Raw genomic sequence first — 24,462 nt, forward strand, 5'->3', positions numbered from 1 at the left:
AAGCCAAGGGTACTTCTGGATTGTCTGTAATGAAGACTTGATGTTAAACCTAAATCCAAAGAAATCACAGTGGTTATCTCAACTGCTTTTAGGTATGAGGTCAATTATGCTGGGGAAGTCTAGTATGGAAACTAATGGCACACTTGGTGTGTCATAAGTGAATGACAGTCTATAAATGCCAGGGAAGACAGAGAGAGGTAGAAAGCAGCCTTCTTTGGAAGATAAGTGGTAAACTCAAGATCGCTATAGCTAAATGCATAACAATCCTCAACAGGGGAGATGAAAGAAGTTGCTTCTGTAAGAAGGAATTGATATCCCTTGAAGTTTTAATGCTGAGTAATTAAGAAAACTTACATGAGGGTCTATGGTTATATGGAGCAGACACCATCTTCTTTCCCCCTTTTCTTCTCATTCTAGTTTTCTAAGATGCAGCCTTTGGCAAGTTAACTAAAAGTACAGATTGTTTTAAAGTTAGTGCCAAAGATGACCTATTTATTTTATTTTTAAAGCTCGTTTATGCAATGTTTTAATTTCAATGTGGCAAAAGAAGAGGGTGTGAGAACTGCGTCAAGTCTCTCATTTCCTGGGCTGCCTATGACTTCCGGGTAGAGGTGCCCTTCCTCATGACTGTGGCCACACGTGGTTCTGCCAGCCATTCGCTTTGGCATCTGAGCTGGGAGAGAATGACTGATGTCATGGGCCCCTTCATGGAATTATTCACTGGCTTTTTTCACTGTGTCCTCGGGGCTACTAGGAGCAGCAAGAAGTTCTGAAAATGAAGAGAGAAGTCATTGGATATAGAATTCATAACTAAAGTTTGTCTGGAAGGAGATCTTTATGTCTGAAAAGGACTCATTTTATGTGTAAATTTTAGACTTTGTATGTCAATTCTTTTTTTTTTTTTTGAGATAAAGTCTTGCTCTGTCACCCAGGCTGGATTGCAGTGGCGTTATCCTGGCTCACTGCAACCTCTGCCTCCTGGGTTCAAGTGATTCTCCTGCCTCAGCCTCCCCAGTAGCTGGGATAACAGGCTCCCACCACCACGCCCAGCTAATTTTTGTATTTTAGTAGGGATGGGGTTTTGCCATGTTCGCCAGGCTGGTCTTGAACTCCTGACCTCAAGTGATCTGCCCACTTCGGCCTCCCAAAGTGTTGGAATTACAGGCATGAGCCACCACGCCCCGCCTGTGTGTGGAATCTTTTTTCTTTTCTTTTCTTTTATTTTGAGATGGAGTCTTGCTCTGTCACCCAGGCTGGAGTGCAGTGGTGCAATCTCGGCTCACTGCAAGCTCCGCCTCCTGGGTTCATGCCATTCTCCTGTCTCAGCCTCCCACTCCGAGTAGCTGGGACTATAGGCGCCCGCCACCTCGCCTGACTAATTTTTTGTATTTTTGGTAGAAACGGGGTTTCACCATGTTGGCCAGGATGGTCTTGATCTCCTGACCCCGTGATCCACCCACCTCGGCTTCCCAAAGTGCAGGGATTACAGGCGTGAGCCACCGCGCCTGGCCCTGTGTGTGGATTCTTTATTCTTTTTCTGAGAAATCATATTTGTCATCATTTTTGCTGTTATTATCATCTGAGTTATCAGTGAGCATCTGTCAACCGTATTCTCTTCCCTGTTCTGGCAGGTCCCCTGGGTATCCTCTGCCTATCCGGTATTACTTCTCACCTGTTCGTATTCATTGAATGGATACTCAACCTTAGATAGCCTCCCTTCAGGCAAACTTATCTGTTGATCTTTTCCTTCCCTAAATACCATCTGCAGTCCTACTACACGATTCAGTAAGTGATTGTCCAGTTAAGCTGTATGTGTTAGCATACAGCTTACACATTTGTTCTCTAATCCAGAACACAAGTTCCTTAACAGCAGGGATCAAAAAATAGGGGTGATAAGCAGATTAACTTGCTCCATTTGTATCATTTGAGATTACCATGTGTATATATAATCTATTAAAGTAATTTTAAAAAATGCATTACCCTTTCTGGTATATATTGTAAATAAATAAATATTGGAAAAAATAAGAAGTGAAATAAAAAAAGTATTTTATTTAGGCTCAATGTGATAACAAACAAAAGTTCACCTAGGTTTGATAAGTGCCCTTTGCTCCGAAGGGAAGATAAAAATAAATAATAGTGATAAGAGTTAACAAAGTAAAACCCAACCTGTCTGGTTGAATGTGAATAATAGTGGCTTTACTTCATATAGGCAGCTTCCAGATCAATGTAAAAAAGCTTTACTGAATATTCAGACCAGTGCTATTTACTTAGCTGCTCTCAAATGGGAATAAGCAGACATCAGCTATCAAATTTCTAGGCTGGAAAAATCTGTAAAGGCCACTGGACACAGACACCATGGGGACATCATCCAGACAGTTCATAAAAATAACTTGCCCAACATTTTTGGAACCTGATGCAAGCTATACTTGTGGTTCTGTCTGTTTCCTTTGCTTTATCCAGTAACAACAGAAAAGGAGGCTGGTCACCAGGACTATGACAACTTGGATGTTACAGGAGACAACCAGTACAGGAGACATGCAATACAACTGCAATTAATAACTCAACAGCCAGTTACTGAGACAGTGCTCGTGTAAGCAATTAACACATAACATTCAGTCAGAGGACTAGATGGTTAAACGAGTGCTTAAGTCCAGAGCAAAGGAGTTGATTGAGACACAAATATTTGAGGAGGATCACAGCCTCAGATCATTTCATCTGTGTTCACAATAGGGGGAATCCCAATCCTGTGTCACATAAATACATAGAACAAACAACCGTAATTTGCTATGGTAGTCAATAAGAGTGCGTCAATTCATTCAGAAATATTTATAAAACATCTGTAACATGCTAAGCATTCTAGGGAATTCAAATATATGTCAGTTATTCCCTATTTTTTTTTTTTTTTTTTTTGAGACGGAGTCTTGCTCTGTCGCCCAGGCTGGAGTGCAGTGGAGCGATCTCGGCTCACAGCAAGTTCTGCCTCCCAGGTTCATGCCATTCTCCTGCCTTAGCCTCCTGAGTAGCTGGGATTACAGGTGCCCGCCACCTCGCCTGGCTAGTTTTTTGTATTTTTTAGTAGAGACGGGGTTTCACCGGGTTAGCCGGGATAGTCTGGATCTATTGACCTCCTGATCCGCCCACGTCGGCCTCCCAAAGTGCTGAGATTACAGGCTTGAGCCACCATGCCTGGCCAGTTATTCCCTAATTTTAAGTAAATTGAAGTCCAGTAGTGAAATAAGGTTTGCTCAGCACATATGTGTTAGTATTGTATGAGAGGTATAATTGCTGTAACTATTTGGAGGATGGAGAGATCACTTCCAGTTACTTGATCAGGGAAGGTTCTATAGCGAGGAGGGCACTTGGAAGGGGCATACACTTAAAAACAAACTTTTTGTTAAAGCATAACACACACATAAAAGAGTATATATTGTATACAGTACAGGCTCACTGAATTTTCACAATCTGAAAACACTAGATATGTAACCAGCACCCAGAGAGAATAGTACAGTATTCCAGAAGCCCCCCATGTCCCCTGCCAATCACTCTGGGGGGAGTAGGATTTTCTGAGATGAATGTAGACAGACAGAAGATTATTGGAGGAAGGATCAGTATGCATAAAGATGTGGAAATTGAAAGCCATGACACATGTTTGGAGAATGGGCTGAAGAGTAATTTGCTTGGGATGTTGGCTAGAGAACAGGGTCACGTCCACGTTATACAGCTTTAAATGCCAAGTACAGGAGTCAGATTTTATTTGTTAGCTGCTGAAGGCTTTTGAGCAAGAGGATTATTTTGTAAGACTTTTGATGATGGCTGATAATTTACTGGTGATGGGACAATTGAGAGACTAAGGTTGGGAGACTGGCTGGGAACTTCTGTAATAATAGTCCGGGTATGAGATAATTTTGGCTCTGCAGTGGCAGTGAGAACAGAGTAACTGACCATACACAGACACTTTAAAGAGAACTTTAAACAAGAACTAAATGACTGGAGATCTAGAGGAAGGGGGAGGAGTCAAAGAAAATTTTCTTCCAACGATCTAATCAAGATGAAATTTAGTAATTTTTTTTTGGTAGTTAGTTGTTATTTACTTGTTGTATAGGGTTAACACAGTCTTTGAATGCTGTCTCTCCAAGAAATTCTGAAAACTTTCTTACAGTATTTGAAGAAAACCTTGAGTTACTATAAAGAAACTCTAAAGAAAGCAACTGACCTTTCAGACAAAAAGAGTCCTTTGTTAGTCAGGAAATGTGGACTGTTTGTCTTTTCAAATGGATGCATGCGACAATAAACGTTTCGCTGGCGGGAAAAATGACTCCAAAGAAGACTTTTGAAGATGTCACACGAACAGCAAATTATTGGGTGCTGAACACCTTCCTGTTTCTTCAACCTCTTAATTTTTATTAACCCAGATTTCTAGGTAGGATGATTTAACTTCATCTTATACGTTTACGTGTAATGTGTTTCTACAGAAAACAAAAAACCTTTTTGAAGAAAAAAGGGCGTAACTTTTTTTTGACAACTTACATTACTGGCTATGGGAGTCATTTTTAATTGATGGCACCTCTTCTACCTCCCGCCCCGCCCCCATTCCATCCCTTTGCTTCCAATACGGCGGGTTCCTCACTCAATACATAATCGAGCACGTAACTGGTACTGTAACTTATAACGTCTTTCAAGGTCTTTCTTAACTGTACGTTTTTCTGCACAATCAGCACCTTATTTCTTAGAGACTGTTCATTTCTGGAATTTTTGATGCACGTGGTGGTTTCCAGGCACCAGGATTTGGTAGTAAAACAGGAGACTGAAGAGAAGTTGCTCCCGAAAGCTGTTCTGTGCGCAGGTAACCAAGAATCAGAAATTTCTGAGACCAGACGAAGGGAAGGAACTTTACTTGGTATACAGCGCGTGGGTGCAAAGAGGAGGGGAGTCCGGGAAGATGAGAGGTGGCAGAGGCGAGACTCCGTGCTCTCTCCAGATCTTAAACTCCGGGTGGGCGGGCGCCGGTGGCCTGGAGCCCGGCCTGCGCGCCTCTCCACACCTCTGACCACACACCTCCTCCGGCCCTTCCCAGGCTAAAGTTCCCAAACTTTTCCTCCAGCGGGGAGAGGAAGGGTGTTACTCAGTTTAAAAGGGAAGTCCCGCCCCATTCCCGGATTCCGATTGGCCGGGATTTGCCACGCCCCCGCCAGGGCAGCGGGTCTATTGGCTACGGGAGGGGAGCCCCGCCTCAGGCCCGTTGCCGTCGGCTGCCTAGGCCCCCAGGTGGCAGGCAGGTGGGGCTGGTGCAGCCCGCGCGGCGTCTGTTGCAGCTGCGGAGGTCGACTTCTTGCGCGCTGGCACCCCGCAGCCTTTAAGGTTCGCACGCGGGCCAGGCGCGCCGAGCCTGTGGCGCGCGGGACTGGCGAAAGTTAGCCATGAAGAGCCTCAAGTCCCGCCTAAGGAGGCAGGACGTGCCCGGCCCCGCGTCGTCTGGCGCCGCGGCCGCCGCCGCCAGCGCGGTGAGTCCCGCGGCCCGGGCTGCCTGGCGCTCCGCTCCGGGAGCAGCGCAGCCATCCTTTGCTGGCGAGCTCGCGCGCCGCCTTCCTCTGCTTTTCCTCTGCCAGTTCGGCTTCGGCGGCCCTGGCGACTCCTCTCTCAGGCCGGAGACTCAGTCAGCCCAGAGACCCCGGGGACCCTCCCCGTCGCCGCACCCGAGCCTCTACGGGTCTCTTCCCCACCCCTTTCCCCCAAGCCTCCGAACTTCTGGAAGAAACCTCAGTGCGGCGGTTATGGCCCCCTCCTAAATCCAGCGTTCCTCGATTCCCCCCCCCCACTCCGCTCTTTCCGTTGACCCCCCTCATCGCTCTCCTCTCCCGGCGCTCGTCCGGCTCCCCACGCCCGCTCGGCCGTGTTGGCTCCCCCGTCCCCAGGGCCGGGGCTCGCACCGGGCAGGGCAGGTGTGCAGGGCTGCGCACCCCGCGCCACCGTGCCCGGACTCCGGACCTTCCCCGAGTCTGAGACTGAGCGTCAAGCCCTGCCAGGCTGGTGGACGTCCCGTGCTGGCCGCTGTCGTTGTCACTGGGAAGTTTGATTCCCCAGCGAGGCAGAGGGAATCGCCTTAGTTGTAAAGACAAAACCCCACAGGGTAGTGACCCTGGAGGTGGTGAAGTCGGGTGGTGATGTGGGTCGTGTAAATCGCACCTGTGGGGCGGGATCCGTGCGGGGCGCTTTCGGTGCTGACCTGTAGCGCGGCTTCAGTGTGCACGCCAAGGAGTAGTCAGGGCCTCTTTAGTTGGCAGGAGAACAGAAATCTTGAGAAACAGCCTGACCACAGATGTTGTGATTTAGATAATTTGTCACGTTACAAGAATGGCGATATCATCAAAATTCTATGTCATTAGAAAAGTGCTACTTAAAAAGTGTTGAAGAGTCGAATGTAAAGGAGTTGTTATGCTCCAAGTGCCCAGTTACCTAGTTGGGGCAATTAAAATGAACCTTTACAATTTAACACAGATTTTACCAAAGGATTGTATTCTTTTTATCAGAATACTAATTAATCTGCTTCTGCTTTTTTGAGTTAATTCAGAATTGTGCCTTTCTCTCCACCTATATTGAGGATTATTTTACTTGAACATATAAGAAATTGTGGAGGAACTAAGTAGACAAATTCCTATTTCAAAAAAAGAGAGTAGATTCAGATGATGTAATTGATGTTCTTTGATAAAGCATGAAGTCGTTTTATAAGCTCATAGAAAAGAGAGATTACTTTGTTTCACTTAAAAAAAAGTAATTGGAAATGCCAGTGATATTGGAGGTCATTACAGCTAAGATTCTACTTCTCTAATGCAGGTTGTGTTTTTAGCTTTATAGAAGTTACACGTTTCTAGGTTTATTAACTGTATTTTCCCTGGTGGTGTTTGGTTTGCACTAAGGATTTACATCCCATTTAGAGGTTTATACGACTTAATTTTATCCCGTTTTCTGGAAATGCAGAGTATTTGGTGGGTATTATCAGCATGATAGTTTGCATTTTATACATTTGGAACATAAAGTGCATATCTCTAAGCTTAAATCTTATCATTCAATTGAGCATTCTATTTTTCTCAAAATGACATAATAATGATAAACATGATATTAACCTATTTATGTAGAAAAAGCAAACTTTTCTGTTTAAATATTAGAATAAGTTTTGTACAATTTAAAATAAAAACATAATGATGAATAAAACTTAGAATGAATTCTGTAAAATTTTAAAATAAAACTGTAGTGATGAATAAAACCAAACCAAGCATTGATAGAATAAAACACATATACAGGAGAAATAGATCCTTTCTGCTTTTCAATCTATAAACCATAATCCCAAATTTGGTCACGTGTATGTATTGTATGATTGGGCTACTCTTTTTTTTTCTTTTCTTTTTGCCTTTAAAAACAGTTATTTTTTGAATAGGTATTATAGTACATGGTTTAATACTGGAAAGGAATAAAAATATTTACAACAAAATATCAGTACTGTTTCCCTAACCCCTGCTTCAGCCACCCTGCCCCACTTCCTCAGAGGCCACTGGTGATACAGTTGCTTGCATGTTCCTCCAGAGAGAGCTTAGCATATACAAACAAATATGAGTATAAATAGTCATCCTTTATAGAAATGCTAGCACACTGTAGCTGCTGTTTCACATCTTGGACTTTCTTTTAACTGTAAATAGAACCTTCCCATTCATATCTTTTGCTGTAATGTACAATTATGTGATTAATATTTATATTTCAAGTGCGTGTCTGTATCTGTAGGATCAATTCCTAAAAGTGAATTGCTGGGTTAAAGGATATGTGCATTTGTAATTTTGAATGATGTAAAATTTCCTTTCATGCATCATGGAACCAGTATATGAGAGATGTTTTCCAAGCTTTTAGTAGAAGTCTGTTCAAATTGGTTTTTGATCTTTGCTAACATGGTAGGTAAGAACAGTTTATCCTTTCCATTTTCTTTTCTGTTTTTTTTTTTTTTGAGATGGAGTCTCGCTCAGTCGCCAGGCTGGAGTGGCACCATCTCCGCTCACTGCAGCCTGCACCTTCCAGGTTCAAGTGATTCTCCTGCCTCAGCCTCCTGAGTAGCTGGGACTACAGGCATGCAGCACCATGCCCGGCTAATTTTTGTATTTTTAGTAGATACCGAGTTTCACCATGTTGTCCAGGATGGTCTCAATCTCTTTACCTTGTTGATCCACCCGCCTCGGCCTCCCAAACTGCTGGGATTACAGGCGTGAGCTACTGTGCCCGGCCTATCCTTTCCATTTTTCTGTTGGGTTGTTGATATTTTTCCCTATTCATTTGTATGTACTTTATATCTGGGAAATTAGCCCTTTTCATATGAATGATATTATTTCTTAATTGGTTATTTGTCTTAAGACTTTTTTTGGTGGCATTTGCTGTGCAGAGAAGGTGGTTATTTTTATACAATTGAATTTATAACCTTTTATGTTTTTTAGGTTTATGTTAGATCTTGGCCTTTCCACTCTGCAATATTCAATATTAAACAACCCCCCTCCCCAAGTTTCTTCTAGTCTTTTTTTTCTTTTTTTTAACGTTTAAGTCTTTGATACATAAGATATTTATTATGGTGTAAGGTACATCTTACTTTCTTCTCCTCTTTCCTCTATGGGTACCTAATTTGAGTCTTAAAGTGTTCATTTAATTATTTTGGAAATAGTCACTATTCGCTTTGCACAAATTTGATTTGAGATAAAATTTTAAAATGTTTATTTCATAAATTTCCTTTGTGTATGTGTATTTAAGTTTATTATCTGAAGGAGACACATTAGCAGTAGACTGAGGTATGTGACATATACAGATATTTTATTACATAATATGTGGAATACAGCATATTAGCTTAGCATGCTAAATTAGAATTATGTGCAGATTATGGGCAAAAGTAGTATTTTACATATTCTGAATATAGTACCTTTGTTATAAATACTGCAGTGAATTTAGAGTTTACTAAATGGGAATGTTTGTACACGTGTAAATGTAGTTCACAATTACAAATTGTGGATAAACTACATTTGCGGATTAGTCCTTTGCTAGCAAATCTGGAGATGGCTGCATCTATTAACCATAAACGAAGAGTGTTTTTATTGTTACATTTATTGTTTATTTATTTATGTATTTATTTTTTGAGACGGAGTTTTGCTCTTGTTGCCCAGGCTGAAGTGCAATGACGCGATCTCGGCCCACTGCAACCCCCACCTCCCGGGTTCAAGTGATTCTCCTGCCTCAGCCCCGAGAGCAGCTGGGATTACAGGCACCCGCCACCACTCCTGGCTAATTTTTTTGTATTTTTAGTAGAGATGGAGTTTCACCATGTTGGCCAGGCTGGTCTCAAACTCCTGGCCTCAAGTGATCCACCTACCTTGGCCTCCCAAAGTGCTGGGATTACAAGCATGAGCCACCGTGCCCAGCCTGTTACATTTATTTTTAATTACTAAGTTGGAGCTTTGGATTTCTAAAAGGGATAATTAAATGACTATATATACTGTATCAGATCTGGTTAATTATTTGTTCAGTTATATGTGTAGTGAGAATATGCTTGTTCCATTTTCACCTAGCTTAGGAAATTTAAGTAATATAAATTAAGGAACTGTAATTCCAGAAGTAGTAGAAGTGCTGCAAACAAATATTGTAAGCAGACATTTTAGAAGGGGATTCCACTTTAAATTGGATTGCTTGAGCCCAGGAGTTCCAGACCCGCCTGGGCGACGTGGTGAAATCCCATCTCCACAAAAAAATACAAAAGATTAGCCGGACGTGATGGTGCATGCCTGTGGTCCTAGCTACCTAGGAGGCTGAGGTGAGAGGGTCACTTGGGCCAAGGAGGTCAAGGCTACAGTGAACTGTGACTCCAGCCTGGGTGACAGAGGGAAACCCTGTCTCCAAAAAAAAAAAAAAAAAAAGTCGTAGCAGAGTACTTTGATTGTAGAAGTAATCTCTGACCTGAGAGGTTCTGTAGTGATTATTTTTGCTGCCCTTTTTCTAGGCTACTCTTAAAATGGGGCAGTGAATTTTATACATCAGAACTAAATATGTTCTAAAGCATCTTGCTATAATGCTTCAGCACTGTGAAAAAATACTGGTATTTCTAAAAGAATTTAGAGTTACAAATACAGCAACTGAAAAAAATCTTCAAAAACATTTTCTGTTTCCACTAATAACATCAGTTTGAGATGTTTAGAAAGCATGAAGGATTAAACATGATTTTGTTTTAGTTGTGATTTTGAGAATGAGGGCTTTGTGTTTTCCACTGAGGGATTTGGGTGCATTTGAAAAGATGTTAATGTTATTCTCATAACAACGACTTTTGGGTAATGTAAATAATTAAGATAACAAATTGTTATGTTTAGTTTAAACTCATGATACTTAATTAAGCACTGTTTACTCATTGTCATTAACAATTCCAACCTTAAATTAAAAATGCTTACCTTAATTAAAGCTGTATTCAGACAACTTCCTATGGTTATCCCTGCATTGTATTTCTTGTTGTTCTTGAAGGAGGATTACAATAAAGAAACCCTCCTTTTATACTTTTTGATTTCAACCCTCTCCTGCAGCAAGTTTATTCAGATCATTATGTTGATTTGAATTGCTGAATTTTATTGTGATACCAAAGCAGAGTGGTTTGGTAGGTCCTTTGGTGCATAATGAGTCCAGGAACTTTAGGTGATGAGTAAAGGATTTTAATTACTTTTTTAATAAGGATGGCATAATTATTATGTATACTTATTGTGCATCATACACATTGTTCAAATTAAAAATGTTTAGTTCAGGAAGTAGACTTTGCTCAGCAGTCGCCTTATTTGTTTGGAAAACATTTATGGAACACATAGGCTCAAGAATGGATTAATTAGGTCCTCTTCAAAGAAATGGATAATTCCAAGTTGAAAGCAGAAAGTGTGGAGGATGAACTTGGAGTCCCCTTGTCATGCTAGAGTGTAAAGAGGCTGTGAAAGATTAGGACACTGGAGCCAACTCAGAGAGGCTCTCAGTTGCCCAAGGATGGGACAGTTTGACCATCAGTAAGAATAACAACTGTAGTGCACTGAAATGCTTAAATGCATGAGTTTGTAATGATGACCAAAAAAAATAAAAACAACTGTTGACTTTTGGAGGATGCTAGGAGACTGATGCATTCTTTTAAGATCAGGAAAATAAAGGGAAATAATAAAACATTTATTGTGCATTTCCTGTGAGAACTGTATCTCAAGGTAGCCAAATAGCTGATAAGAGGAAGTGTCTTGTTTTAGGTGTACTTTACTGCCACTAATTGATGAAGAAGGGATGATGTAATTAGTACAGCATGTATTCTGTCCCAGCTAACATATTAAGAAGAGGTGATAGAATTAGTATATCATAACTTTACAGCTACTAGTGAGTTAATGAATCTAGAGTCTAGACATGATTATCAGAGGTTACTAATGTCTCAGTAAGAAAGACAAGCAGGCATAGTATATCTTGTGGTGGGAATATTTATTACCACCTATTAATAGTCTTGCCAAAATAATAACCCTTTAGCTATAACCACGATTTTATAGACAGTACAGGGAACAAAGGAAGATAGGGGTGCAGTCAGCAAAATTATGATTGTGGAAATCTATAGAAAAATGAAATGGTTTCTTAAAAATTATAAATTGTAAGAAAAGGAAAAAGAAGAGATACCTATAGATTACAAGAGATTTAAGAGATTAAAATACATATTAGCCAATTGCAGTGATGGACTTTATTTAGATCCTGGTTAACTACTTGTAAAAAGTAAAAGTTTATTAAACAATTGAGGAAATGTAATCATCACATGGATACTTGATGATATCGAATTATTTAAAACATCTAAATGTGACTGTGGTAGTAATGTGGTTGTGTTTATAAAGAGTCTTTATCCTTCTTTATTTTATTTTTTGGAGATGGAGTCTCACTCTGTTGCCCCGACTGGAGTGCAGTGGCGTGATCTCTGCTCACGGCAACCTCTGCTTCCCGGGTTCAAGTGATTCTCCTGGCTCAGCCTTCTGAGTAGTTGGGATTACAGTTGCCCACCACCACACCTGGCTAATTTTTGTATTTTTGGTAGAGACGGGGTTTTGCCGTCTTGGCCAGGCTGGTCTTGAACTCATGACCTCAGGTGATCCATCTGCCTCGGCCTCCCAAAGTGATGGGATTACAGGCATGAGCCACCTTGCCTGGCTGAGTCTTTATCTTTCAAAGAAATACTCTGGAGTCTGGGATTTGCTTCAAAATAATCTTTGGGTGGGTAGGGATAGTATGTTGGGGGTATAGTTGCAATAGGATTGGTCTTGAGTTAGTAACTGCATTTGGGGCTGGGTACAGTGGCTCACACTTGTAATCCCAGCACTTTGGGAGGCCGAGGTGGGCAGATCACTTGAGGTTAGGAGTTCGAGACCAGCCTAGCCAACATGGTAAAACCCCGTCTCTACTAAAAATACAAAAATTAGCTGGCCATGGTCACTTGTAGTCCCAGCTACTTGGGAGGCTGAGGCAGGAGAATTGCTTGAACCTGGGAGGTGGAGGCTGCAGTGAGCTGAGATCATGCCACTGTACTCCAACCTGGGCAACAGAGTGGGACTCCATCTCAAAAAAAAAAAAAAAAAAAAAAAAATTGCAGCTGGGTGGTTCATGATGTTTATTCACTTTTGTGATACTGTTGTATTTAGCGTATGTCCTAAAAATTTCTGTACTGTAATTAGAAAGAGCTAGTCATAGCCTTCAATAATTTTAAGAGCTAGATAGAAAAAATAAATGTATATGGCATGTTAAAAGTCATAATAGAAGTCGGTATAAATTGCTGTGGGAGCACAGATGTGTAGAGTGAGCCCATAAAAAGGTTGAAAAGTAGAGTCTGAACTTGGGCCAGAAAGACAATTTCAGTGGCTTTCTAGGCAAAAGAACAGGCAAATGCAGTGGTATGGAGCTGTGAAATTATACAGCTCACTGAGCGAGCATCAGATTTGGAAACTAATTCTGGTTTTATGGTAGAGGGTGGCACAGGTGAGGCATAGACAAATCTTCAAATAAGAATTCTAGTGAAAATAGGGAGTTAGAGGGCCTGCAGCTTGGGGATTGTGGTAAAGGAAGGTTTTCATTCATTTTTTTTTTTTTTTTTTTTTTTTTTTTTTTTTTTTTTTTTTTTTTTGAAGCCATGTGTACCTAAGTTGAGAAATCAAAACGTGACTTGTATTTGGGTGACCCCGGTAAGTCTGGATCCCACTGCACCTTGTGTGAACACAGGATGCTGAGGTGTAGGGATCAACAGGCTTTTTCTGGATGTCTTCGCTTCTCCTTTGGGATAAAGTGGGGCGGCAGTAGGAGCGCACAGCTGTTGGGCCTCTAATATTTGTCAGCTGTTTTACATGTGGGATTTCATTTAATGCAATCTTGGAGGTAAAATTATTTTATTGAAGATGAAGATAGAGGCTTAGAGAAGTTAAGAAAATTGTTCAAGGTCACGTCATTTGTTGTTGTTGCTGTTGCAGTTTTTTTTTTTTTTTTTTTTTTTTTTTTTAGAATAAGTCTCCCTCTTGTCGCTCAGGCTGGAGTGCAGTGGCGCAGTCTTGGCCCACTACAACCTCTGCCTCTCGGGTTCAAGCGATTCTCCTGCCTCAGCCTCTGGAGTAGCTGGGATTACAGATGTCTGTCACCACACCTGGCTAATTTTTGTGTTTTTAGTAGAAATGGGGTTTCACCATGTTGGCCAGGCTGGTCTCGAACTCCTGACCTCAAGCGATCCACCTGCCTCGGCCTCCCTAATAATTACAGGCGTGAGCCACTGCACCCGGCTTCATTCGTTTTTTTTTTTTTTTAACCTTGAATTAAAATGTTAAATTACTTGACAAGTTTAAATCACTGTTTAGAGAGAACTGACTAGTCATGAAAGTTTCATCTTCAGAAATTATCCCGTTAGTGAGTTTATCAGTTCATCCTTCTGCTTCTCCCTTCCTCTCTAGAATTAACTAATAGCCAGCAAAATTTTGATTTTATCAGCCCATCTAGATCCAAGAATAATAGATTTGAACGTTATAACTTATGTATTGTGTTTCATTGCTATCATATGGAAACTTTTACTGTCCTGTTAGTTTTGCAGATGTTTGTCCTGCCACCTAAAGGATACAGCAAATTATTGAAATTTCCACCCATACTTGCTTATTTTTGGAAAGGAAGTCAGATTGATTTCTGTGGGGAATTTGCCTAAAAATGGATGGTTGAAATGCGCTTCCTGAAATTATAAACGGAACAATAGGATATAATACTCTTTGCCTTATTTTCCTTAATCATAATACAATTAAAAGCTTTATATAGCTTTTATATAGTTAGAAAAGATAATGTCTCTTCTGGGCTTAAAAATATAGCCCCAAAACACATGAATAAATTGGATTGTTTGTAGTCACAAAAACAGTTTTGTCTGTTGGCTTTGTTTTATTGTCAGAAATCCTAAATATTGTTGACATTGACATATTTTGAAATGGTACAGTCTCCAAGGTGATATGCAGAAGATGAACTGATGTAGTTGAGTGACCAAAGGTTCTGGCAAAGGATCGATGAGTTGTATTTTTATACAGACGCTCTTTGACTTATTATGGGGTTATGTCTTGGTAAACCCAGTGTAAGTTGAAAATATTGTAAGTTGAAATGCATTTAAGACACCTAAACTACCTAACATCATAGCTTAGCCTAACCTTCTTTTTTTTTTTTTTGAGACGGAGTCTCGCTCTGTTGCCCAGGCTGGAGTGCAGTCGCCGGATCTCAGCTCACTGCTAGCTCCGCCTTCCGGTTTACGCCATTCTCCTGCCTCAGCCTCCCGAGTAGCTGGGACTACAGGCGCCCGCCACCTCGCCCGGCTAGTTTTTGTATTGTTTAGTAGAGACGGGGAGATGGGGTTTCGCCCTGTTAGCCAGGATGGTCTTGATCTCCTGACCTCGTGATCTGCCCGTCTCGGCCTCCCAAAGTGCTGGGATTACAGGCTTGAGCCACCGCGCCCGGCCTAGCCTAACCTTTAAACATGCTCAGAACACTTACACGTTAGCCTCTAATTGGACAAAATCATTGAACACAAAGCCTATTTTATAAGAAAGTATTGACTATCTTATGAATTCAATGCCGAATACTCTATTGAAAGTGAAAACACAGAATAGTTGTACGGGTACTCAAAGTACGTACAGTTTCTGCTGAATGCATGTAGCTTTTGTACTGTTGTAAAGTCAAAAAATCCTAAGTCTAACCATTATAAGTTGGGGGCTCTCTGTAATTGAATGGGACCTGGCCAGGTACCCTTGAGAGAGCACAGGTGAATGTCTCAACCAGTTAGGGTAAATGACTGTCCCACAAAAGTCATAGATGTTCATTGTAGAAACCAAATATAGGCTGGGCGTGGTCGCCCACGCCTGTAATCCTAGCACTTTGGGAGGCTGAGGTGGGCGGATCACTTGAGGTCAGGAGTTTGAAACCAGCCTGGGCAACATGGTGAAACCCTATCTCCACTAAAAATACAAAAATTAGCAGGGCATGGTGGCGCGTGCCTGTAATCCCACCTACTCGGGAGGCTGAGGCAGGAGAATTGCTTGAACCTGGGAGGCAGAGGTTGCAATGAGCTGAGATCGAGCCATTGCATTCTGCACTCCAGCCTGGGCGACAGAGTGAGACTCCATCTCACCCCCCCGAAAAAAAAGAAAACCAAGTATAGTTGATGATAAGAATAGAACAAATCATCCATAATGTCATTCACTGTGCCATAAACCACTGATGCTCTTTTTAAAAATTCTGTAGAGGCTCATGCCTGTAATCCTAGCACTTAAAGAGGCCAAGGTGGGAGGATCACTTGAACCTGGGGGTTTGAGACCAGCCTGGGCAACATAGTAAGACCCTGTCTCTAACCCGTCACCAAAAAAAAAAATAGGCATGGTGATGCACACCTGTAGTCGCAGCTGCTTAGGAGGCTGAGGCAGGGGGATCACTTGAGCCCAGAAGGTTGAGGCTATGGTGAGTGAGGTGCAGTTGTGCCACTGTAGCACCTACTTACTCCAGCCTGGGTAACAGAACTACACCCTCTCTCAAGATAAATAAATAGATAAATATACCATGCTCTCTCTTTGTTATTCACTCTGCGTTTATTTATCTTGATTCTATAGCAATAATGTATGTCTACTTTTTTTTTTTTTTTTTTTTTCTGAGATGGGGGTTTCACTCTACCATCCAGGCTGGAGTGCAGTGCCACAATCATGGCTCCCTGTGGCCTTGACCTCCCTGGGCTCAGGTGATCGTCCCACCTCAGCCTCCTGGCTAGCTGGGACTATAAGCACATGCTACCATGCCTGGCTAATTTTTGTATTTTTTGTAGACACAGATTTTGCTCTGTTGCCCGGGCTGGTCTTGAACTCCTGGGCTCAAGCAATCTGGCCATGTTGGTCTCCAAAGGGCTAAGATTACAGGTGTGAGCCATCATGCCCTGCTGATATATGTATGATTTTTTGATTTACATTTTATTCTAATAAACTTTGTACTTAAAAATTATAAGTAATTTGAAATTATTTGAGCACATACAAGTGTCCCAATTAGGTGTACTCAGTAAATGCTAGTGAGTTACTTAGAAAGAAACTGCTTATGAGAAATCCATGTGCCGACAGCCAAGATTTATTGAGCGTGTATTTCCCAGGCATTGGTCCAAGTGGTAGTAACTCAGTCCTCACCGCAGCCCTAAGAAGTAGGTACTATTGCCATCATTTCAGATGCAAGTTAAATAATTTACCTGCCCAAGACACTGTAGCTAATAAGTGAAGAGTTAGGTAGCCTGGCTTTGGAACCCATGTCCTTATCATTGTGAACTGATGTTTTAAATTTAATGCTATGGGATTTACACCTTAAGCCATATATACAAAAAAATTGGAGAAGGCGTGATTAGGGAGAAAGGAGGCATTTTACAGGAAATTCCAAAACCAATTTGTGTTCCCTCCAGAGATATGTGAAATTGTTGCATTCCTTATATCCTTCCAATAATAGATGCTGTTATTTAAAACATATTTTTAAACTTGATAGAAAAAAATAGTTTGGCTTAATCCATGTTTTTGATTTCCAGGGAGTGTGAACATATTTCTGTGCTTATCGGCTGCGTTGATTTCTTGTTTTAGGAATTGTTTGTTCATTTTCTTTGACCATTTTTTTCTGCTGATGCCTTGTTCATGTTGAGCTATAAGAGCATTATACATCCTTATTTTTGCTACTTGGCCAGCCGTCGCTTTAGAGTAATGTCTGTCTCACTATAGCTGTGCTTCTGTTACCTTCCCTTATATTTCAAAGAGTTTTTGTTTTATGTATTTAATTTTGTGATAATTGATACATTAAGGTTCTTGGCTATTTTATATTCATTGTAGTGTATAACTTGTAGTATAAAAGCTTCTAGTTCGTTCCATTATAACTTTTGTTTTGAATTTGACATTGTTAGATATTAATACTGTCACACTGCCCCTTCTGTCATTTTGCTTCATATGCATGTATACTTACCCAGTATATTATACTATCATCCTTAGTTTTATTTGGAGGGGTGTGTGTGTGTATTTGTGTGCGTATCTGCAACTGTGTACACTTTTGAGGAGATGACGTGTTTTTAATATTGACCATATTTATATATTGTCAAGGTTTTACATTACCTCTGTAGTAAGGTTTTCCCTTGCAGATGCACAAATCATTTTTTTTTTAATCTCATAGATTCTTGGTTAATTTTCTTCTTACCAGATTGTGACATTTTCTCTTTATTAGAGAGAGACATATACACCATGCTTTCTAAACTTTTAAAAAAGTAAGAGTGTTTAACTTTTTTTCCAACATACTGTTATTTCATATGGTTTTCTCATTAGCAGGGTGCCTACTTTGTGCAGATGTTGAGGTACTTTGAAAATGAGTCCCAGTGGAGAGGCCTCGTGGGTGTGGTTGTAGTAAAGCCAGTACACTCTGATCTTTCCAGCCGTGTACAAGAATAGCCCACAAATACTTGCTGATTTACACGTGAGAGGTTTTTTTTTTTTTTTTTTTTTTTTTTTTTTTTTTTTTGATGGAGTTCCCTCTCGTTGCCCCAGGCTTGAGTGCAAATGGCACGATCTTGGCTCACTGCGACTCGGCTCCCGGTTCAAGCGATTCTCCTCCTCAGCCTCCCGAGTAGTTGTGGGGATTGTACAGGCATGCACCACCACCCAGCTATTTTGTATTTTTAGGTAGAGAAGGGGGTTTCTCCATGTTGGTCAGGCTGGTCTGAACTCTGACCTCAGGTGATCTGCCCACCTTGGCCTCCAAAAGTGTTGGAATTACATACAGGTGTGATTCCACTGTGCTGGCCACATGAGAGTTTTATTTATTTTATTTTTTTATTTTTTTTTCAGCCCAGAGATCTTTTATTTTTTTTGTTTAAAACACCTATTATGCCATGAATTCATAGGGAATAGGTTCCAGCCAGCTAAGCTCCTTCCCCATTGGTTCTCACAAAGTGTGCATTCCTCTGGGTGGAGCAGGCTGGCGCTTCAGTTGAACCAGGTACCCGTTTCTCTTTGGCTTCTTTCTTTTTCCTGATCTTTTCCTTCACGCGTTTGTCAGGAAGCTATCTCGGCTCTTAGAGTGCTTAATGTGCTCAATACGCACATTCTTTTGGCAAGAATCTTGCCCTTAACTTGTTTGTTTACAACAATGCCAACAGCGTGCTGGGTAACGTTGTAGACTCTCCCAGTTTTGCCATGCTAACACTTGTGGGGCATTCCTTTTTGAACAGTACCCATTCCCTTGATGTCTACGATACCACCTTTCTTATAGATTTGCATATACGTGGCCAAAGGAACAACTCATGTTTTCTAAAAGGCCTAGAGAATGTATATCGGGTGCCTCTCCTCTTTCCCTTTGTGTTCGTCATTTTGGCAAATTACTGGAAATGGCGGTTCCGGCCAAAAGGCCACATGAGAGGTTTTTAAATGATAAATCCTTTTTAAATGATTCATCTCTTTTTTGTGACTTTTTTTTTTAAATTAACATTTTATATTTTAAAAAAGCACTTTATGAAATATAAATAGTATTCATGGCCATGTATAAGTAGGTAAATAAGGAAAATGAAGTGTTTCTCAGTCTTAGAAAAGGCAAATTGTGGGCCACAGAATGTCCATTCATAGCTCTTGAAACCATACCTGGAGCAGCATGAAGGTGCAGGGTAGTACATTGATGCTACAGGGTCAAACTCTGCAGCCTGCACATCTTGGGTGTGAGCCTTGCCACTCCTGGTAACCAGCTTTGTGACCTTAGGCAAGTTACTTAAATATGTTTGTTTCTTCATTTGGAAAACAGGATTAATCATACTCATTTCATAGAGTAGTTGTGAGCATTAAATGATACAAGGCATATTCAGGGCTTGCGTATTAATACAGTGCTTCTTCTATAGGTAACTCAGTACATGTTTATATTGCTAACTGAAAAATCTCACCAGAGGTCATGCCATTGTTGTCCTTTATAACCAGATTGACATGGCAATCTTCCTAATCTTTTCCTTTCCAATTAATATAAACTCTCATAGGCTTTTATATAGCCTAGATCATCAAAAGTCCATTGCCCTTTCTTGAGTGAGATAAGTAGTATCTCTATAATTTTTCGATTATGAAAAAATTTATTGAGCACCTGGGCTAAGCGCTGCAGGGTAAGAAGATGAGGAAGTTAAGAAGAGGCTCATAGTTTTGTGGGGAAGCTCTATGAGCAGACAATAGAAGATAATAAATGCTGTGATAGAGAAGTGTACAAGGTACTGATCTAGTCTGGGGCAGAAGAGTGGGGAGCCATTGAGGGTTTTTTGGTAGAATAAGCTGCTGCTGGTGGTGTCTTTTAAAAATTGAGATGAGATTGACAAAACATAAAATCAGTCATATTAAATTGAACGATTCAGTGGCATTTAATACATTCACAATGTTGTATAACCACCATCTCTACGTACTTCAAGAACATTTTCATCACTCCAGAAGAAAATTCTGTACCCATTAAGCAACTGCTTTTCACCTACTCTTCTCTAGCTCCTGGCAGACAGCAATCTGCAGGGTGATGTTTTTTTTTTGAGACAGGGTCTTGCCCTGTCACTCAGACTAGAGTGCAGTGGCACAGCCTTGGCTCACTGCAGCAAGTGAGTAGCTGGGACTACAGGCATGCGCCACCATGGCTGACTAATTTTGTTTATTTTTTTGTAGAGACAGGGGTCTCACTGTGTTCCCCAGGCTTCAGGGCTCGAGCGAGCCTCCCACCTCAGCCTCTTGAAGTGTTGGGATTATAGGAGTGAGCCACCGCACCTGGCCAGGGTGAGCTTCTTGATATTTGAAAGAAGTGGGTAGGAGTGATCTAGGAAAGGTTAAAATTTCTTTCAGAGGGAACAACAAGAGCAAAGGCATAGAGAAGAGGAAATATCACGGAGCTGGGTGAGGGGGAAATTGGATACTAGAAAAATAGCAAGGGAGGATCCTGGAATAATAGCAAGGAGACTGGGTGGGAAATAGGAAGTAGAGGAGATTTAGGGGTAGATCTTGGAATGGCTTTAAAAATGGACATTTTCAAGAGTTGTTGGAACTTTTTCCTGTGGTTCCAGAAGTGGGAAATTCCAAAATGAAATGTGTTTTAGATGGATTACTGTGGTAGCTCTGTTCAGGATGGATTTGAGTTGGGTCTAGCTTGGAGACAGGTGAATCAGTTATGAAGTGGCTGAAATAGTATAGGCAAGAATTAGTGAGGGCCTGCATCATTACAATGCTGGAAGGGATGGAGAGGAGGGCCCAAGTTGGAGAAATGTAGGCCACCTGAAACCCTGAAGAAGTTGTGACTTACCAAAGTCACACAGTCAAAAGACACGTGGTCAGAAACCCTGCCCCTTGTGATTTCCAAGCATGCTGGGTTTGATGCACCGTGCAGTCCCTGATTGAATGGTAATTATGCTGTAAGAGGGAGAGAGAGAGCACTGTCTACATCCTCCTGTATGTTAGCAATTTAGTGGGTTTTTTTCTGAAGTGCACATATTTATATTCAGTTCAGGTGAATAGCTCAATGTTCTGATGATGTTTGAAAAATAACCTTGAAAGTTTAACTTACTGTGCTAATAATCTTTATAAGCACAGTTTTTTAGCACATAGCTAATTTGTTTTCTCCAACTTTTTGTTATGAAAAAATTGAACCATACATAACATTTGAAAGAATAGCACAATGAACTAGGATCTGCCTGCGCTCTACTTAGATCTGAAAGTTAACAGTTTGGTGCATTCTCTCTATCTGTATATGTATAGTAAAAGCATAATAAATGCACACTCATATCTTTCACTGAACCATTTGGAAGTAAGTTGTAGAATGACATTTTACCATTAAATACTATAGCAGGTATCTACAATATAACAGGGATATTTGAAACTAACTTTTAAAGGTGAGGAAACTTAAGGGTAATATGACTTGTGAAGATGAAGCAGAACTGGAAGAAATAAGGTTTTTTTTTGTTTTTTCCAAACTTCGTTAATATTAATGTATTATCTTGATTTTTTTTGTCACATCCATGAAATACTGGTGCTATTAATAATTGGAATATTCTTTTAAATATCTCACTTATAAACACTTAAATATCAGTACATTTATTTAGAAAGGAAACTATGCAGGACAGTGTGTGAAATGGTAACCTAGTGTTCCTCTGAGCTACAGAGAGTATTTGTATGATGAGTATCTCTAGGGAATGAACAGGGAAAGGGAAGGGTAGGGGCAGGTGGGAAGAGAATGTTGGTGTCCAGGCATGTGACTGCAGGCTGTATGCAAGGACCTGCGCTCTATTTGTCCTGTCATTAGGGTGAGCCAAGGACCGGAGTTTTGGAGCCGGCTTCTGTTGGGCTTTTATTCCTTTTTAATTTCTAACTTCATGCCCCAGGCTTCACTGCTGCATCTGTCCCTGCTGCAGACTGATGCAGAACAATATGGAACCATAGGAGGAACTGCCAGAAGGCTGTGTCACCCACGTTTGTCCTTGTGCCAGGAGGAGGGTTACGTGCATAGTGGTGTATAGACTACACTTAGAGAGATGCTCAATTTCTGTATTCTGCTACTAAGTAAATACTTTCGTGTTTGTGGGTTGAATTTTTTTTTGACTTTTCTTTACAGCTAAGAATTGAAATTTGTTGAAGTTCTTAATTAAATAGTAAACCATTTAAATTGGCTGCATTTTTTTCTGTCACTCTTAAGGACCATTATCCAGCCCCCTTGCACACTGCCCCACCTTGGGTCCAGTGTCAGCCTAGCTTGGTGTAGGTGTATACATACGGTAGTATGCCAGGCACTAGGTTGCATAAAAAACATAAACAAAAAATTCAGCATATATTCGTGAATATTTGAGAATTTATATGAATTAGAGAATTCTTTTTCTCTAAACTGAATCACCTGGACTTATATTTAAGAATATATTATTTCATTCAGATTTTTAAGATAAAATTAGTGTTTCTCTGGAACAAATTATTCTGTTTTATTTTTTTCTGTATAAATAAAAGAAATTTGATGCAATTTAAAAAATGTCTTCTTTGATTTTAGTGTCAATACTATTTAAGTAGAGATATTCAATGGACAGAAAGATCAAGGATGAGAGGATGTGAGAAAATTTTGGCTTAAGTCCAGGCACTGCTACCGAAAAACTCTGGTCAAAGAACTTTATCTCAATAAGTTTCTATTATTTCTCTTGTAAGATGGGGCTAATACCACTCGCTTTTCTACCCTACCAGAGATTTTAGCTACTAGGAAGAATGGAAATATTTCGAAAGCTTTAAAACACTATAAATGGAAATGTACCCCATCTTGAGAAAAAGTAGCCAGGTGTAGTCGTGCACACTTATAGTCCCCGCTACTTGGGAGGCTGAGGCAGGAGGATCCCTTGAGTTTAGGAGGTTGAGGCTGAAGCGAGCCATGATCATGACAGTGTACTGCAGCCTGGGCAATAGAGCAAGACCTTGTCTCCCGAAAATAACCCCTAAAAGGGAGACTGAGGCAGGGGAATTGCTTGAACCCAGGAGGCAGAGGTTGTAGTGAGCTGAGATCACACCACTGCACTCCAGCCTGGCAACAGAGCAAGACTCAGTCTCAAATAAATAAATAAATAAATAAATAAATAAATACAACAAAAAACAAAAAACCCCCACCCCAAAACAAACACCATTCGTTTCTGCACAAAGTAGTTTTGAGTTGAATACTTGAATACAGCAGAAGTGAGATGGAACAGTGTTTGTAAAGGTGACAAAATACATTTTTAAAAACATACTTTAAGTTCTGGGATACATGTGCAGAACGTGCAGGTTTGTTACATAGGTATACATGTGCTATGGTAGTTTGCCGCACACATCAACCCATCACCTACATTAAGTGTTTCTCCTAATGCTATCCCCTTGCCCCCCACTCCCTGATAGGCCCCAGTGTGTGATGTTCCCCTCCCTGTGCCCATATATTTTCATTGTTCAACTCCTACTTATGAGTGAGAACAAGGGTGTTTGGTTTTCTGTTCTTGTGTTATTTGCTGAGATTGATGGTTTCTAGCTTCATCCATGTCCCTGTGAAGGACATGAACTCATTCTTTTTTATGGCTGCATGGTATCCCATGGTGAATATGTGCCACATTTTCTTTATCCAGCCTAAAATTGACAGGCATTTGGGTTGGTTCCAAGTCTTTGCTATTGTGAATAGTGCTGCAGTAAACATACGTGTGCATGTGTCTTTATAGTAGAATGATTTATAATCCTTTGGGTATATACCCAGTAATGGGATTGCTGGGTCAAATGGTGTTTGTAGTTCTAGATCCTTGAGGAATCCCCACACTGTCTTCCACAATGGTTGAACTAATTTACACTCCCACCAACAGTGTGAAAGCATTCCTATTTCTCCACATCCTCTCCAGCATCTCTTTCCTGACTTTTTAATGATTGCCATTCTAACTGGCGTGAGATGGTATCTCACTGTGGTTTTGATTTGCATTTCTCTAATGACCAGTGATGATGAGCTTTTTTTTCATGTTTGTTGGCTGCATAAATGTCATCTTTTGAGAAGTGTCTATTCATATCCTTCACCCACTTTTTGATGGGTTTGTTTGTTTTTTTCTTATAAATTTGTGTAAGTTCTTTGTAGATTCTGGATATTAGCCCTTAGCCCTTTGTCAGATGGATAGATTGCAAAAATTTTCTCCCATTCTGTAGGTTGCCTGTTCACTCTGATGATAGTTTCTTTTGCCGTGTAGAAGCTCTTTAGTTTAATTAGATCCCATTTGTCAATTTCGGCTTTTTTTGCCATTGCTTTTGGTGTTTTAGTCATGAAGTGCTTGCCATGCCTATGTCGTGAATGGTATTGCCTGGGTTTTCTTGTAGGGTTTTTATGGTTTTATGTCTAACATTTAAGTCTTTAATCCATCTTGAATTAATT

The 24,462-nt window shown here is 40.7% G+C and overlaps 1 protein-coding gene across 1 annotated transcript in view; it reads left to right on the plus strand.

Moving 5' to 3' along the window:
* Nucleotides 1–5,224: 5,224 nt before the first annotated feature.
* UACA (uveal autoantigen with coiled-coil domains and ankyrin repeats) overlaps nucleotides 5,225–24,462 on the plus strand; it is a 103,410-nt gene continuing 84,172 nt past the window's right edge. The window contains exon 1 of the mRNA XM_017851059.1: nucleotides 5,225–5,501. Coding sequence (XP_017706548.1) covers nucleotides 5,418–5,501 — 84 coding nt within the window. The 5' untranslated portion in view covers nucleotides 5,225–5,417. The remainder of the gene's footprint in view (nucleotides 5,502–24,462) is intronic.

The sequence above is a fragment of the Rhinopithecus bieti genome, unplaced genomic scaffold, assembly GCF_001698545.2.
Source record: "Rhinopithecus bieti isolate Rb0 unplaced genomic scaffold, ASM169854v2 scaffold_31548, whole genome shotgun sequence".
Taxonomy (NCBI): domain Eukaryota; kingdom Metazoa; phylum Chordata; class Mammalia; order Primates; family Cercopithecidae; genus Rhinopithecus; species Rhinopithecus bieti.